The following is a 17,601-nucleotide window of genomic DNA, read 5'->3' on the forward strand; positions in this document are numbered from 1 at the left end:
CAGCCTACATTCAAGCTGGGTGCGCACGCATGCACACACAGAGGCCATCCCCTCCCCAGGCAGCCGCTGCCCACCCTGCCCGCAACCAGCCAGGAAGGAGCGTGCGGTGACCGGCGGCGGCGGCTGCGGGGCTGGGGTGGGGGCTGTCCCCCCACCACCTGGCACGATGCTGCAGATTATTAGTTCCTGGTAATTTAGTGCCCTTGTACAGAGTCGATTTGTGCCTTTCATTCCTAATTGATCTAGTGGCTGTTTAAATGGCAGTAGGCATCTGTTGAGAGTAGGAAGGTTCATAAGGCGCAATAATTCATAACACCGTCTGGAATTTGCCTTTCATGTCCCTCAGCTAAACCACTGCAGGGCTCTGCTTAAATTACAGCCACTGAGGCTTTCTTTGGTATTCCACTCAGGGCCAGGAGAATCTTGCATTAAACTGGGATCAGGTTAGATTAGACTATAATATGCTGCGGTATTAGTGGCTGCAAATGAAGACTTACTCTGGAGTTTAACCCCTTCACCTGGTTTTCTCTTTGTCTTCAGCCGGATGGGTAAGGGAACCCATTGTTTGCCCCACCAGCTTCCTGTCAGAGCCGAACAGATCTTCTAGTCACTGGGGGCTGCCCATGTGCCATCCTCAGACGTTGACCCTTTTCCCTCTCCTGACTGTAACCCAGGCTGCAGCTGGGGGGTCCAGCTGTTTATGCAACAGCTCCCGAAACAAGGGTCAGGAGATGGTGTCCAGGAGCAGGCTGCCCCGCCAAGCGGCTCCTCCGAAGCAGGGATGTATCTCTCCTCCTCCACCACTGCCCCTGAGCCTGAGGAGAGCGCCCAGTGGGTGTAGGTGTGAGTGTGGATGGAACTGAGCACCTTCTGTCTTTGTGCCCAGAATTATTAGCATCCCAGCATGGGACAGGCTGTTAGGGGTTCCCTCATCTACATACAAACACTGTGTAGGTGGGATAGTCAGGCTTCCTCTTGCTGTGTTCATAGCGTACTGGAAGGGAAAAAATATGGTCTGTTTTCCTTTTCAAGACTTACTGCGTTCTCCAGTATGCTAGCCACTAACACATGTGGCTGTTTACGTTATAATTAGTTAAGATTAGGGGCGCCTGGGTGGCACAGCAGTTAAGCGTCTGCCTTCAGCTCAGGGCGTGATCCCGGCGTTATGGGATCGAGCCCCACATCAGGCTCCTCCGCTATGAGCCTGCTTCTTCCTCTCCTACTCCCCCTGCTTGTGTTCCCTCTCTCACTGGCTGTCTCTATGTCTGTCAAATAAGTAAATAAAATCTTAAAAAAAAATTAGTTAAGATTAAATAAATTTAAAATTCAGTGTTGCAGGCCCCATAGTCTTATTTCAAGTATTCCTTGGCCTCCTGTAGTCTTGGCTACCATATTGGACAAAGGAGATTGTAGACCATTTCCATCACTGCAGAAAGTTCTTTCAGACCATGCTGGCTAGAACATGCCTGCTGGCAGAAGCATGGGAGCCAGGCCCAACACACAAACTTCCTCCTCTCCCAGCAAGCAGGGCTTTCATCCAAAAGAAAAGAGCTGGATTGTGTCATCCCAAGGGACTGAGGAGAGCCCAGAGAGGGATGGGCAGATGCTCTTTTGGAATCGCAGTGAAAGGGAATGAGGCTACAGGTCCAGGGCCAGCGATCTGTGCAAACACTAAGACCTCATTGTTCACACGTGCCGTGGAGAAATATGAACGATGTGCATTTATGGGTGCAAATAGACACACACATATCATATGCAATCAGTATTTCTTGGGATCCACATACTTCTTCCAGACTCTGAACACACCATGATGAGTAAGGTGGGCTTGGCTCTTGTCCTTGTCTATCTCAGAGTCTAGTGAGGAAGGCAGATAATAAAACAAACAGCTCAGAGAGCCTCAGCATAGGCGAGGGGCAGGGGAGTGAAGGAAGCTTCCCGGACTTGGTGATGGCTAAGCAAGGACCCCTAGAGCCAGTCAGGCACTGAAGTAGGCACCCCGGCTTACATAATGCGTCCCGGAAAGATGCCCACATGCTCACACATGCTCACACATGCTCACACATGCTCACACATGCTCACACTCACGCTGTCTTCATTTGCTGATTCATCTTCCGCCACCAAGTATTTAGTAAGTGCCTGCCCTGAGCATGCAGGGCAAGGTCCTAAGGATACAGTGATCATTAAAACGCGGACAGTCTTGGAAGAGAACAGCGATGCTGATAATCATTGAGTCACGGTTGTGCTAAGTGTGCACTGATAGAAAGGCGCAGGGAGATGACATACGTGTAACTGGGGTGTGTGACCTAAACTGAGTCAGCCAGTAGACGCAGGACAGGTGGGGACACCTGCCCACGGCATGTGGACGCACATTCGAGCTCACACACGTCCCCCTGTGTACACTGGCAGACACACAGGTGTGCACATCTGCTGCCCTCAGGAATGAGTCTGTGACCGACCACTACTGCTCACGTCCAGGACTTTTCTGGATACTTCCTACATGTCCTTCCCAGGTTGAACTTGAACCAGAAATGGACACTTATTTCTGTAAAGGCTTTTACCCCTCATCTCTCACCAAATATCCATGCAGCTTAATCTGACCAAAGAGGAAAGCTAGGCACCCGGCGGGGAGGAAGAGAGCCCTCTAAGGCCCTAGGAACTGGGAGACTGGATCTTCCATGCCAGGGCATGAAGTGCTGCCATCCAGGCTGGCGTGGGGGCTGGGGATGTTCTCAAGAAGCAGGACCTTGGGAGAAGAAGTGACGGGAGTGTGGGAAAGGGGCCCTGGTGGCTTCTGAGCCCAGCCAGCAGCAGGTCTCTATGTGTGCGCGTGTGTGAGCTCTTGATGTCCCCGCAGGCACCCTCTTTTCCCGCTCCTGACGCTGCTGTTTGAGAAATGTGAACAGGCCACCCAGGGCTCAGAGTGCATCACCTCCGCCAGCTTTGATGTGGACATCGAGAACTTTGTCCACCAGCAGGAACAGGAGCACAAACCCTTCTTCAGCGATGACCCAGAACTGGACAATCTGGTAAAGACCCTCCAACCCCCACCCTGGCTAGGGTCTTCCTACCCTCTGATCCTTCCGCAAGCCCTAGAAATGATCCTTTTATTCATTCCATTCATTCAACAGAAAATGTGGGGTACCCACTGTGGGGCAGGCATTAGATGCCTCCATTCTAGCCATTGAGAGCCATTGCTGGTTCCTTAAACCAAGAGTTGCATGCCCAGGTTTTGCTGCCAATGGCCTTCTGTTCTCTGCTCACTGCGGCACCCGCATCCCACTACCCTGCCCCCCTTGCAGTGCAGACAGGAAGGAAGGAGGATCATAGGAGCCAAAAGGTCTGGAGTAGCTGTTCTGAGGACCGGAGTCCTGGCGTGTTAATAAATATGTCTTGGGCTGCCCAGAGAGGAGCTGACGGCTGGTGTGCCCCAGTGTGGAGGATAAGGGTGACAGGTATATTCAAACACATCAATAGAGAAAAAGACCTGGAGACACAGTCATGTTGAGAAGACTAACAGATGTCCTGTCCATCTGGGGGACACAGCCCAGGCTCCTAAAGCCAATTTATGATCCAGATCATCACTACAGGGTTGTTGTTGTTGTTGTTTTAATTTATATTCCTGGGCCCTACTGCCTGGGCATTGTGATTCAGTAAGTTTGGTGGGGCCTAAGTTTCCCAGGCAATTGCAGTCATCAGTCAGATTTGATAACCACTACCATAGGTGACATCGGAAATTCTCTCCTAGCCCTGGGAATTCTGTTGAGAGAGAGGGAGAGCAATAGAGCGTCTGCTCCGTGCATTCGTCACGATATACAGTTATCCCGGAATTATTAATTATTAACCACAACTTTTGATTTCTCTGTGGGTGGATTACCTAGACCATGCACGGTGAATTTGGAAACTCTGCAAAGCTCTCCTCCATAAATTGATTATAGCGTTGACCTCTCGTAGCCAGAGTTTAGCTGATACCTGCTCCCAAAAGGGAAATAGAATTAGAAAAGTAAATGTGGCACCAAAAACAAAGGAAGAAGATGCACGCACGCGCGCACGCACTCAGAGCACCTACAGAGCGGATTTCAATGACTTACATATTACTCTGTGCTGTGAATTATCCACCCCACTGCTTCTCTCAAGAGTTGAACACGATATTTCATGGAGTCCGGAAGAGCTGCTGGGAGAGCCCAGCCTCGCCTGGAAATCGGTGAAGTGTGAGAGTGGGGCTGGCGTTTGGAGAGAGGGGAGCACATGCCGGCCGTCAGGCCTGTTGGTGTGGATGCCTGAGGGCCCTGGGTCCGCTCTGCTCATCCCTGGCCCTCCCTCTCCCCTGGCTGGGATGGGGCAGCCACGCTTCCCAGGAGCCCAGCCCCTGTCGGGTTCCTCGCAGGCTGGTCTGGCCCACCCTGCTGTTGAGCGGATCACCGTCTCAGTCAAGCTGTCAAGTAGTCTTGGGAATTTAGCCCCAGCAGCCAGGGAGCGAGGAGAGGGGGCAGCTATTTCTGAGGGAGCTGGAATGGGCCTGGCGGAGCCACGACCCACTCCTGTCACATGCACAAAAACGAGGGGAGGCCGAAGTCGGCAGAAAATACCTCAAATCAGGCTGAGTAATGGGAAAGATTTGAAACCTTTTGAAGAAGCAGGAGTCCTGGGACAACAAAACTCACATGCCTTGCCCGCCACTGCCTGCCAGGTGAAGCTCTCAAAGACACATTGAGAACAGCCTCCTTTTCTAGGATAACCTGGAAAAGACCAAAACGTGGCTGCAGCTCTATGCTCTCCCCTTGCTAACACTGCCTGGGCCTCTCGGGGTTTTGTTCACTCAAAGAATCCAATGTCTTGATTCAACCCGACAGAACTTGGTTAAGTGTCCGCTGCCTGCACATCTGACCCGGGGGACGTGGATGCAGCAGCGGCTGCCCCGGGGACCCCAGAGCCCAGGTGTTCCCTGGTCTTCTATCCCAGGTGACTGCACTGGGAAAGCTCCAGTGGGCGGAACAGTCCTCAGACGCCGCATCCTCCCATGGGGACCTGATTCACTTAGAGGTCTTGGCCACAATCAGTGGCTTGGCTGACCGCTCAGGTGTCTGAATAGAGAGTTGGAGGAGCTCTTGGAGACGGAGGACCTGAGCCTGGCTTCACGGCTTAGCCTGTGTGCGACTTTAATGATGTAACTTCTTTGAAGCTCGGTTTCCTCATCTGTAGAGCTAATACATCTCTCTCGTGTGACGGCAATAAAAAAATTAACGAGATGGCATGTGAAACCAAATGTCCTTTAAAAATGCGTGGCACCCAGAAGGTTAATCTCAAATGCAGTGTCGCTAGGGTAAGGAGGTCCACCTTCCCAGCGTCTCCTCCTGGCCATCAAAGAGACTGTGGGGCGGAGATCCTGCAACTTTATCTGGGAGAGTCAAACAGTGCCCTTTGCCACCCCATTTGTAGTCCTGTGTGGGGAGGGGGCGGCTGGAGAGGCCAACCACAGGAGCCGTCATTAGAACAGGAATCATGTAGCCAGCGCAGCCGAGATGCACATAATTAGAAATTAGAAAAAGGTCAGATCGCGTCATTATCAGCTCAATCAGCTGCTGAGTGCCACAGCCAGTTAATTTGGCATCTGTATTTTTTACAACCCCGCACACGTAGCCCAACGGACTGTAACTCTTTATCCGGACAGATATACTGCGCAGTGGAGCAGGGACATAAAATGAGAGACCCCGAGCAAATGAGCTGAGATAATTGAGAGATTTATTTTTTATATATATGTGTGTCAGGGCGGCTTTCCTTTGCCCTTGAATATTGACTTTCACAGATGGAATTGTCAGGAGGACATGGGGTCCCCAAAAACTTTGTCCCACCCCGGGCCCTCGAGTCACGCTCTGATCCTGCTTTCTCCCGAGCCCACAGAGCCCATAGGCCCCAGCCGTGGCAGGCCAGCCATTTGGATATACATCGCCCCACCTCCAGCTGCTCGTCCTCCGTTCCTCCAAGCAAACTGCCTTGCCGAGCGATCCCTTCCCCTGCTCCCCACGGTCTCCCAGACAAGTTCCATGGGAACGGCGGATTGCGCTCTCCCAGAGCTGCCCAAAGATCAGAGAGGTTCCCAGATCATAGGCTTCTGAGGGAACTTCCCTCCCCTGGCTGGTAGCTGCTCCCACAGCACTGATGCCCGAAGAGAAACAGAATCACAACACGCTAAGGGAAAAACACAACCACGGGGAGAAGCCAGTCCAACCCATTTTATAGATGGGAACACTGAAGTCCAGAGAAGGGAAATGAGTCAAGACCAGAACCCAGGTCTGCTGGCTCCCAATACCCTGCTCCTTCCAGGGTCTCCCCACCTGTCTTCTTCCTGGGGGCAGTAAAGCCCTCATTTATAAATGCCACCAGCATCTCCACCCATCCCCTGGCACCCACTCTCTACCTCCCTGTTTCGGGACTATGGGGGTGGCTTCTCACCCCCATGGTGGCTAAACTGGCGTGCCCCCCACGGAGCTCCCTGGGGATACCCCCCCCCCCCAGTCCCCACACCCAATCAGTGCTCACCAGGCCCATTTCTCACCTGGCCCACTGATCCCCTGCTTGGACCCAGCAGCCTCTGACTGGCAGTTGGTAAAGTTTGTAAAATTTGCAAGTTCCCCAAACCCCTTTGAAAGGTAAAAGCTTTTTGTTTTATAAAATCTGATTTACAGGCCCCCAGTGCAGGGCCGAGGTTTTATATATTATGCAAGATTTCAAACCGAGGCTGTAAAACGTACGGTTTCAGTTTCATGCATGGAATTTTTTTATGTGTAAATTTTTTAACATTTATGGGGCACGTTTTAATGAGACTCTGGTGTGGCTCGAGGGACAGATTATGGCTGCCTGACCGCAAAGCCAGCTCCAAAATGGGGCCCCCCAGGCCCCTGGGCCCACTCTAAAGAGGCAGGGCCGGAGGCCAGAGGCTGTGAATAAGGAGGCACATGGAGGAGCCAGGCCAGAGCTCTGGGCCCACAGACACCTCCGACGGCCCTGATCAGAGCCGTTCACTTCACCCCGCAGCCTGACTCTCTTCACCTACACAGGAGCGGAAAGTCTTAGCAACACCAAGATAGGGGAAGCGAGTAAGACTAATCACAGCTAGTCGTGATTAACATTTATAGAGCACTTACTAGGTGCCACGTGCTGTTGTAAACACCTCACATATATTATCTTATTTAATCCTCTCTTCAAACCCACAAGGTATGTGTGTATTATTATCCCCATTTTAAAATGAGGAGATTGAGACGCGAGGTGAAATCACCTCGTTCACGATCACACAGCTAGTCGGAGGCGGGAGCGAGAGTCACTCTACAGGTCTCGAGCTCCAGCGCCCACACTCTTAGCAGCCATGCTGAATAGCTACTCTTCTCCTAGGGCTTTCTCTGTGCCAGCCCTTATTTTTAGTTCTTTCCAGCTGAATCTCATCTAATCCTCAGTACAACGCTGAGGGAGTCACTACTGTTATCCCATTTTACAGGAAAAATGGGGAAAGTAAAGTGCAGAGATTAAGTAAATTGTCCAGGATTTCTGAGTGGGTGGAAGACCCAAGACTCAGCCTCCAAAACCCATTATTCTCGAGCACATTTCTCTATGTAATTCTCCTGACAGCCCCACGAGGTAGTCCTTGTCATCCCCATTTTACAGAGGAGAAAAGCAAGGAGTAAGAGTCCTACCGCCAATAAGTTACAGAGCTGGGATTTGCACCAAGTGGGTCTAACTCCCAAAGCTCACATCTTCCCTCTAAACCACTTGCTGCTCCAAATTCTGAGGACACTGGAGGCGAAGTGCCACGTTATTGACTTAAAAGTCATTGAACTTGTCATGCATGGTGGCTTCATAGCTATTCATTTTATCCCCCAGTCGTCTGGCAGTTCTCCCATCCCTGGTCTTCACCATTCTCCCACGTCCCATTCCTTGTTCCAAGGACCCCGCACTCCCAACTGCTCAGATCCAGCTGGTCAGGTCGGGGACAATTCCTGATTTGATTTTAGCTGTGGCTGCCCTAATGACTTGCAGGAAATATCTGAGCACTTGAAGGAATGCAAGTTTAGAAACTCTTTTGTCTGTGAGTGAGGGAGAGTAGTTCCGGCTTCCCAACTTGCAGAGGGAGGAGAGGGTGAAAAGAACCTGCCCTCCAGGGAAAGGGTGCCCCCCTAACTGTTGCATGGGATTTAGGTTACCTGAGCGTATTGCCTGTGTGTCCCTGGGGTTGTGAGACTCAAATGAGATAATGATGAGACAAGCATTTTGCAAATCATAAAGTCATATATATATATATACGTTTGGAAGGCAAGAACTTATGACCATGAAGGGCAGAAGCTACAATCCTACAGGAGGTCACTCTTTAGAAAGGAACTTGGTGGTAGTGGGGTGGGGGTGAGGGTTGGCTTAAAAAATGGGCATTTATCAAATAGCTACTATGTGCCCAGAACATTTGCATGCATCATCTTGTTCAATTTTCATACCCACTCTACAGGGTAGGTATTATCATCCTAAATTTTACAGATCCAAAATCAGTAGGCAGGCAATAATAGATTTGGGACATCACACCGTGTGACTTCATAGCCAGTGAGAAGCCCCAGTTCCATGTACTCTCCTGGGACCGGGCGGGGGGGGCAGGGCTAGTGTGCAGTGGTGTGAGACTAAAATGTAAGGTCGCATCTTGTTTTGCTTGTTTGGAAGGGTACTTCTCAGAAGAAAAGGGTTATTTCTTTATTTCGAAAGAGAAGGCAGAGAGAGAAGCTGGAGGTGAAGCGAGACTTGGGGGGAAAGATTGAGAACACATTCATCACATTTGATGATGATATTAAATTAAATGGAATTGTTATTGCTCTAGAAGATTTGAAATAACTTTTTATATGACATTGATCACTTAGAAAAATAGTTTAATAAATCAGAGTTTTATTCTGATTTAGAAGCAAAAACCCGAAATTGCAAACACATAGAATAGAGAATGGTTTGCTAAACATAAATACAGGAGGAAAAACACTGGGAATACTTCTTTTTCTACTCACTGAATATGGAATAGCAATAGAAAAGCCAACAGGATATTAGAAATTATTAAAAGAGGTTAAAAAATTACAGGTATTTGCTTCCCTGTGGTTTCTAAGATACTTTTCACATCATTATCGCCTTTAGCCCTCATCAACTCTTGCAAGCGAGGAGCAATCATTATCCCCATTTTCCAAATGAGGAAGTTGAGGCTCACAGAAGTCATGAACCTGGCCCAGTATCACCCAATTTCATAGGCCTGAATTCAGGTTGTGTGACAGCAACCCCCACAGACTTGCTGCTCTGCCTGACAGCCAGCCCCACTAATGGTACGGCCCATCTTTTTCTCTAATATTGAATAGGTCCTCCATATTCATTGCCTTGGAATACCATTATGATTTACTCTACCTTCTTAAATCTTTAAACCAAGCCTATTATCCCATAAAAAAGTCGTCCTTCATCGGTGCTTTGTTAGACCAGAAAGTAGGTCCTCTTTTGACCACTGGGCACCAGATCTGGTGTATGCTCCTTGTGTGTTTCGTTTGAACAAAACCATTCTGTGTAGATTTTACTTTGTATTTTGTTTTACCTGTTTGCACTTTCTGATTCTTTTTCAATAATAAGTATTTATTGGCTGTGTTTTAAAAAATAAATGAATAGGTATGTACACTTTTCTATGTGGTGGCTACGTGTATGCAGATTTAAAACCAAGTGACTAAATGAAATTGTGATTAAAAATTAAGAACGGTCCATTAAAGGAAAGCTCAGAGACCAAAAGAAAGAAGAAATGAAAGAAGGAAGGAAGGAAGGAAGGAAGGAAGGAAGGAAGGAAGGAAGGAAGGAAGGAAGGATGGAAGGGAGGAAGAGAGGAAGAAGAGGGGGAGGAGGGAAGCGCGGAAGGGAGGAAGGATGGTTGGAAGGAAGGAAGGAGAGAGGGGAGGGAGGGAAGAAAGGGGAAAGAAGAAAGGCTTAAGGAATTAGGATGATTTTGTCTGGAGAAGACAAAGCCAGTTGGACAATTTATTCAAGTCAGATGGCTTGTCCCATGTATGGCATAGAGTGAGACTCCATATTTGTGTTGAATGAGTACCATTAAATTAAGGGAGGTTGTACTGATGGAGGCACTAGGTGTTCTTGGCACTGCAGAAGGCTGGGTAAGCACTTCATATTCAGGCAGGAGAGATTTTGGTCCATGTAAGGAAGAACTTCTCAATCAGCAGGCTGAGAGAAATCAAGAGGGTCGAACATGAAGGTTCTGACTAGGAAAGCCTCAGAAGAGAAGATGCAGCTATGTATCCTAGAGAGTTTGGACCGTCCACTCACCTAGACGCCAGCCCAGATCATCTCCCAGGGTCCCTCCCAGCCCCATCAGTGAGTCAAGGGTACAAGTCCTGATAATATTCAGGGAATCAGAAAATGGAAAGCACCTGACAGTCCAACCCTCTCTTTTTACCCAGGAGGAGGCAGACACCTACATTGGTGAGGTATTCTAACTCCTGTGGGCTAAGCCAGGAGTGAGAGATGAGAAACCAGAGCCGCTGAATGAGGGAACGTTACCAGGGAGGGTTCTGGAAATCCCAAACTTTAATGTCCCCAAAGCTATTTGGCCTTCCTGGAACCCTATGCTTCCCATCACTGAGCCACTCCCCCGCCCCCAAATCATGCATCCTTCAAACTGCTTTTCTCCATCTACACAAATCCCGAGAGCCCGTCTTGGGAGCTGCATAGGCCATGTGGCTTCATATCCTAGTGTTATCACTTACCAGCCATGTGACTCTAAACAAGTGAAACTTAATATCTCTGGGCTTCGTTTTCTTCAACTGTAACATATGGGCAATCATGGTGCCTCCTTGCAGGGGTAGTTGTGTGGTATAGATAAGGTAAGGCATGCGGTAGGTTTAACACAGTGCCTGAGACACAGTAAGAATAAGACATGTTTGGGTATTGTTTTTAAGGAACCAATGAGCATTTATTAAATGCTTTGTATGGTGCTAGTTATTCTGAAAGTCATAAACCAAGATATCCATGGCCAAAGTCAAGTAGAAAATTGAGAGCCAATGTTCCTTCAGTACAAAATAAGCCATTCTAAAGTCACGATTCTCTTCTGTGCCTCGGAGAGCACAGTCTCTTTTGATCTCAGCCCCATGGAGGGAGCACTCCCTTAGGATAAGACCCTAGGATTGAGCCCTGCATGAAGACACAAAATTGTTGGTCTCTGTCTTTGAGTGACACTTAGTCTAATTCAGTACTCCAAGAGCCCTTAATTAGTTAAGCACCGTTCCTGCCCGTCAGGCAATCCAAAAGCTAACCCGGGAACTACTCAGTTGTTCCCCACTAGAAATGCCAGTGAAGCTCAGAGAGGAGCGTGGTGGCACTGGTGTCCAGCCACGCAGCTCTACTCACACCTGACCATCAAAGTTCTCTGGGAGAGATTCCCTGCCTTGTTTCCTAGGCATCGAGATGCTAGCCAGCAGCTGGAAGGGTAGGATTAAACAGGGACCTTGTATACTGCTTAAGTTGACATCAATGGGTCTCAGAGGGCAGCAAGCTCCACCCTTTTTTTTCATTTTTCATTTCAATATAATTATAGATTCACACGAAGTTCTAGGAGCTAATACAGAGAATTTCTGATTTCCTTCCTGCATAGCTGCATATAGTTTCACAACCAGGAAATCAACAGTTATACAAACCACCAATCTTACTCAGATGACACCATTTTACATGCAATCGTTTGTGTGTTTAGTTTTGTGCCATTTTATCACAGATATAGATTCACGTAAACTCTGATAGTCAAGAGATAGAACCCTTCCTCTCTCCTTCCCCCACTGCACCCCCAGGCCACCACCAATCTGTTCTCCACCTCCATAATGCTGTCATTTCAAGAATGTTAGATAAATGGCATCATACAGTATGTAACATATTGAGATTGGCTTTTTTTTTCTCAGCACAATTATTCTTTTGAAATCCATCCCAGTTGTTGAGTACATCAATAGTTAGTTCCTTTTTGTTGCTAAGTCGTAGTCCATGGACATGGATGTACCGCAGTGTCTTTATCCATTCACCTGTTGAAGTGCATTTTGGTTGTTTCCAGTTTGGAGCTGTTAGAATAATAAGGCTGCTTTGAACATTCACATACTGTTTTTGTGTGAGCCTATATTTTATTTCCCTGGGATGAATGCCCAAGAGTACAACTGCAAAGTGTATGGTAAGCATATTTGCAGTCTTGTTAAAAAAAAAAAAAAAAAAAAAAAAAAACCTGTTATACTGTTTTCCCAAGTGGCTGAACCATTTTTCACATCCCCCAGTAATGTACGAGTGGTCCAGTGTCCAGTTCTTTGCCATGGTGTTATCACTATTTTTCATTTTAACCGTTCTGATAGGTGTGTAAGCGATACCTCGTTGTGGTTTTAATTTGCATTTTCCTGATGGCTAATGACAATGAGCATCCTCTCATGTGCTCACTTACCATCTGTGTATCTTCTTCAGTGCAATGTCTGTTGCCTTTTTCCCCTGTTCTAACTGGGTTGCTTGCTATTTTACTGTTTAGTTCTGAGAACTCTTTATATATTCTAGAAAGAGGTCCTTTGTCAGATATATGGTTTGCAAGTATTTTCTTCCAGTCTATAGCTTGCCTTCTCATCCTTCCTCGAAGCGTCTTCTGAAGAGCAAACATTTTAAATATTGACGAGTTCTAATTTATCAGGTTTTCATTTTCTCGGTCAAGCTTCTGTGGTCAAATCTAAAACCTCTTTGCCCACTCTTAGGAGCTTGTGATTTTCTCCTGCATTTTTGTTCTGGAAGTTTTATAGTTTTATATTTTACATTTAGGTCTTTGGTCCAATTGAGTTAATTTTTATATAAGATGTGAGACTTAAATCAAGTTTTGCTTTTTTTTTGCTTTTGGATGTCCGATTGCTCCAGCATCATTTGAACAACCTTTTTTGAAAAGCAATTTGGCAGTCTTTATCATGATCCAAAAGAATGCCCATAGATTTTTTTCCTGTCACTTCTGGGAATTTAGCCTGAGGAAATAACGCAGACACGTGAATCAAAGCGGGAAGCTTGCAAAACAGTCACTGAAACATTTTTTACAAAATTCAAAAATTGGAAGTACCCTAAATGCCCAACAATGAGGGATTGGTTAAGGAGGACACACATGAAATAATAGGCAACAATTAAAAATATATTTACTCAATAATTTTTACCCATTCAACAAATATTTACTCAAGTGTCCAGAGTGATGGTGCCGAGAGTAACACGGTGAGCAAATCAGACACCCTCTCTCCCTTCTAGAAGCTTGCAGGTCAGAAGTGACAATAGAGAAGACGGTGCTGCTTTATAGAAAAATACATTTGGTAAACTAAGGGGGAAACAGGAAACAAAGTTGGAAGCATAAGGTGACTAAAGCAATGTTAAAATAGATGCCTGTGGAAAAGACAAAAAAAAAAAAACAGAAAGAAAAAGAAATCATCGTTCTTTTAGGGTGATTGGGTCAAAGACAGTTATTTCCCTCCTTGACTTTCAAAACCTCCCGTCGCACTTTTCTTGTTCTAATAATAACAATGACAAAGAGAAAAGCTCCAACTGAGAACTAGCTTCTTGCCATGAAGGGTGAGGAGTGTCCATCTGAAGAGAGACAGTCACACGTACGACAATCCAAAGGGCACAGGAAAGTCCGCCGCAGACAGCTCGTTGTTCCAGAGCCCGGCTAAGTCATGCGGGATGATCCCGTCAGTCAACAAGTACCAATGGGGCATCTGCAAGGTGACCTGTGTCACATGAGGCCCTCAGAATACACGCTTACGAATAGACAGTCCCTGACTTCTGGAGGCGCTCACAGGAGCTCTGGTTTCCGTCTTCCTCGTGCCTGCTCAGCGCTTCACACTTTGTAGTTCTACGTTCCCTCCTGCAATCCTTTCCACAAACCTAGGCATAATTATCCCCATTTTCCCGACAACAAGGTGCAGAGCGATTGCCCAAGGTCCCCCCGATGATGACAATCAGGCTTGGGGGAAAGGGTCGGGGCTAGAGACCTGGCCTGTTAGCTCTATGGTTCTCCAAGTACCATTTACTCAAGAGCGGTTGTGTTAACAGTGGGCTCAGAGCACACAAACCATCAGCACGCCACCATAACTAGAATTTAAATCCGATGGGTGAGAAAGCTTATACCTAGGGCGGGGGTGGGCTTCTCCCCCCGGTGGCCTTGGGGCTCGGGAGATCAAGGCAGCAGGAGGAGGGTCATATGAACACCTGGGCTCACCTCTCCCTCCTCTCCCTAGATGGTGAAGGCAATCCAGGTCCTGAGAATTCACCTGCTGGAATTGGAGAAAGTCAATGAACTCTGCAAGGACTTTTGTAACCGGTACATCACCTGCCTCAAAACCAAGATGCACAGCGATAACCTGCTCAGGAATGACCTCGGGGGACCCTACTCCCCCAACCAGCCCTCCATAAACCTTCACTCACAGGTAACTTGCACACAGGGCTGGGTCCTATCTCCTAAGCCAGGCTGCTAAGCCAGGTGTAGGAATGTCTGAAGGTCCCCTGGTGGCTTAGGAAAGGGGATTAGACTCACTGGATGCTTTCAGCATGAGAGCCCTCCTCTGACCCACTCCTGCTCATCAGGCAGCACCAGAACTCACCAGCTGGGGCATGGGTATTCCTTAGAAAATGACCAAAGTGATTCCTGGCTTCCTCGCCCAAGATAGCCTAAGAAATGCGCATCGAGTGTTGAGATGAGGCAGGGGCAGAGCCGGGAGTGGACCTCAACCTCTTAGCCCCGAACACTTCTCAAGAGTGCTTGCGTGTTCTTGAGAAGGAGGGTTTGGTCCTTCCCTGAATCCTGCCCACCTCATAGATGAAGACAGCTTCCCATGCAACTGCTTCTCCTAGATCATTTTCCAGTTGCTCACCCTACCCTGGCTCATCTGTCTTCCTAAAGTTCAGGGCCACTGTGAATGTCACGTCCAGTCACCCCCCTCCCAAGAGTCACCCACCACCGTCATCCTTGGGAACTGGGGAACATAGAAATGGCGGCTATGTGTTCTAGGTGAGAATGGGCTCTTCTCTCCAGGGTGGAGTATTTTTCCCAAACCTACAGAGCTAGGAAAGCTACCTGGTGATACCTTTCCACCAAACTCACCGACATCTACGTAAGCCATAGCTCACCACTTTCTTCCCCTCCCACTGAGTTCCCGAGTCTGGGACAGACACATGGAGGGCCCCGGGAGGCTTACGGTAGCCCCTTCTCATGAGACAATCAGGCTTGGGGGAAAGAGTAAACTTTCTAAGAATGATGGGCACTGGAAAAAGTGCCTAAGAAAAGTGGTGCCATTTTTATCTCTAAGCTTTAGGGACCAAGACACTTCATCCATCCCTCCAGGTTGTAGAGGCAGAGAAAGGGTCAGGGGGCCTTCTAGAAGGCCAGCCCTGCCTTGCACAAATCCAAAGGGATCTCTGTGGGACTCTGCAGTGAGTGCTGCATGGGACAGGAGGCAAGAAGTTTATTTCCTCTTCCCATTGCTTGAAATCACCAAATCACTTTATTACAGATCTAAAAACAGCCGCCCAGGCTTCTGCTTGCTAATATTCTCTTGAAATAGACTCATTCCTTCAGAGTCTTATTGTACTTTCCCTTATGATCAAAATTAGCAAGAAACTTGCATAAAAGAGGACAATAATTGCTCAACGAGCATCTCGTTTGTAATTTATTAGTTTCTATTATTGTGGGTTACCATGGCGACGCTGCGCAGCCCCGGTGACGGGAGAGATGCAAGATAGGAGCTGAGGAGGCTGTGAGGCCTCAGCAAATGGAGATGCACATTTTTATCAGTAATTTTCATGAAAATAATAAGTGAGGAGTTAATGAGATGGAAAGCCATCCTGTGGCTATTGTGAATTTTTTTTAAGTGTTGATCTAATTAGAATGCATCGGTCAGGAAAAGTAATGAGGATTTAGTGCCTCACAGAGATGTGAGGATCATATCAGAAAATTAGCACAAGTCTTTGGAAATAATCAGGTCCTTGGAGAGGCTCTGGATTTCCCCTCCTGGGCTCTCCAAGTCTACCTCGAGCGCTGACATTGGGGGTGTACGAGGGTAGTGGGGGAGGAGAGGAGGGCCAGAGGGCTTACAGCCACAGCGGCCCCCTCCAGGTTGGGGTCCTGGGGCTGACAAGTCAGTCTGCAGCAGGCAGGGCCACTGGGGACGCAGAGTTGGCAGAGAAGGATAACACGGGCTCTGGGTGAGCCAGCGCGCACAGACGCTGCCTGCGAAAGTCAGTCCTCCGGGGAGATCCCAGCGTTTGGTGCCTCTGAGCTTTGGGGAAAGAGGAGAGAACTTTGATTCCCGTCATTGTAAATATCAGATCTCTGCCTGACAGCGCTGGCCCTGGGGTGGCCACCGCAGAAAGGCTTCTGATCTGCTTAGAAAGAGGAACTCAGACAATCGGGCCAAAACAAAGACAGCTTGAAAAAGAAGACGAGACACTTGGCAAGGTGTTCCTATTCGGAATTTCTCAAACTTGTCCCTTCGTTGCCTCTGCCTGCCACCACCTACTTAGTTCAGACCTCAGTGGGTAAATGAGATCATCACACACGGGCTACTGCCATAGATTCCTAACCCGCTCGCCTGTCCCCTCTGGCTCGCCCTCAGCCTCCACGCACACATGCACACACACACACACACACACGTACCACAAACACAAACACACCTACTCGTGCCTCTTCAGCTTCTGCTGCTGGGTTTACGGTCCTAAGGCTCTGTTCATGTCCTTCTCCTGCTCAAAAGCTCTGATTGTCCTCAGAGATTGCTCATCCTTTTGCCTGATATTCAAGGCCACCCCGGGTCGCATCCTCCCATGCCTGTCTGCTGGGACAGCAGTTCCGCAGCTCTGCGGGACCAAACCTGGCCTCTTCCCAGGGACAGTAACAAGGCTGCTCTCCCCTGTAGGCCTCTCTGACACCCCATCCAGAAAGGCCTTTTCTTTCTCCCAACTAAGTGCTGGAGCCCTGGGGGCCACTTATATATAAATATCACATGTGACTTTATCTCAGAGTCGCTGGTGTTAGTCTCCTCTCCTTAGACAACAGACGTGTTTTGAGTACAGACGGTATTTTATATACAATTATAACCCACGCCTGGTGGCGGCTAACCCAAGGTCTGATGTGTGGACGGCCAGTAAATATCTGTGGAAAGAAGTAAGACAAGGAGACAGATGGAGACAGGTCAAGAGAAGCCAGAGGAAGCCAAAGGAGGGAAGGAGAAATCAGAAGAAAGATAAAGGGAAAGAAAGACAACTCTGGAGGGTCACCTTCAAGAGGGAGGCAGAGGAAGGATGGAGATCTGGAGGGGAAGGGAGGCAGGGGGAAGGGAAGTGAGGCTGAGAGGCCAGAGGCAGAAGAGAGAGGAAAGGAACAGCAGCAAAGGGGTGGAGGATTGAAGGGACGGGGGCGGGGAGCAGGTGCGGGGTCAGAGCAAAGCCAGGTGTGCGGAGGAGGGAGGGTGCGTCGCACGGGCCAGGTACTGTCCACATTCGCAGGGCAAGCTCCTGTCACTCTCCCTGAGCCGGGAGTGTGGGGCTGGCTGGGCCTTCCAGGGA

General features: G+C 48.4%; 1 protein-coding gene across 5 annotated transcripts in view; it reads left to right on the forward strand.

Annotated features, from left to right (window-relative positions):
* The window catches only part of PKNOX2 (PBX/knotted 1 homeobox 2), a 272,005-nt gene that overhangs the window by 224,155 nt on the left and 30,249 nt on the right, over positions 1-17,601 (forward strand). For all 5 annotated transcript variants that reach the window (XM_057316694.1, XM_057316693.1, XM_026505481.4 and 2 more), the window contains 2 exons: positions 2,855-3,026; positions 14,283-14,471. In XM_057316694.1, coding sequence (XP_057172677.1) covers positions 2,855-3,026; positions 14,283-14,471 — 361 coding nt within the window. The remainder of the gene's footprint in view (positions 1-2,854; positions 3,027-14,282; positions 14,472-17,601) is intronic.

The sequence above is a fragment of the Ursus arctos genome, unplaced genomic scaffold (genome assembly GCF_023065955.2).
Source record: "Ursus arctos isolate Adak ecotype North America unplaced genomic scaffold, UrsArc2.0 scaffold_22, whole genome shotgun sequence".
In the NCBI taxonomy this organism is placed as follows: domain Eukaryota; kingdom Metazoa; phylum Chordata; class Mammalia; order Carnivora; family Ursidae; genus Ursus; species Ursus arctos.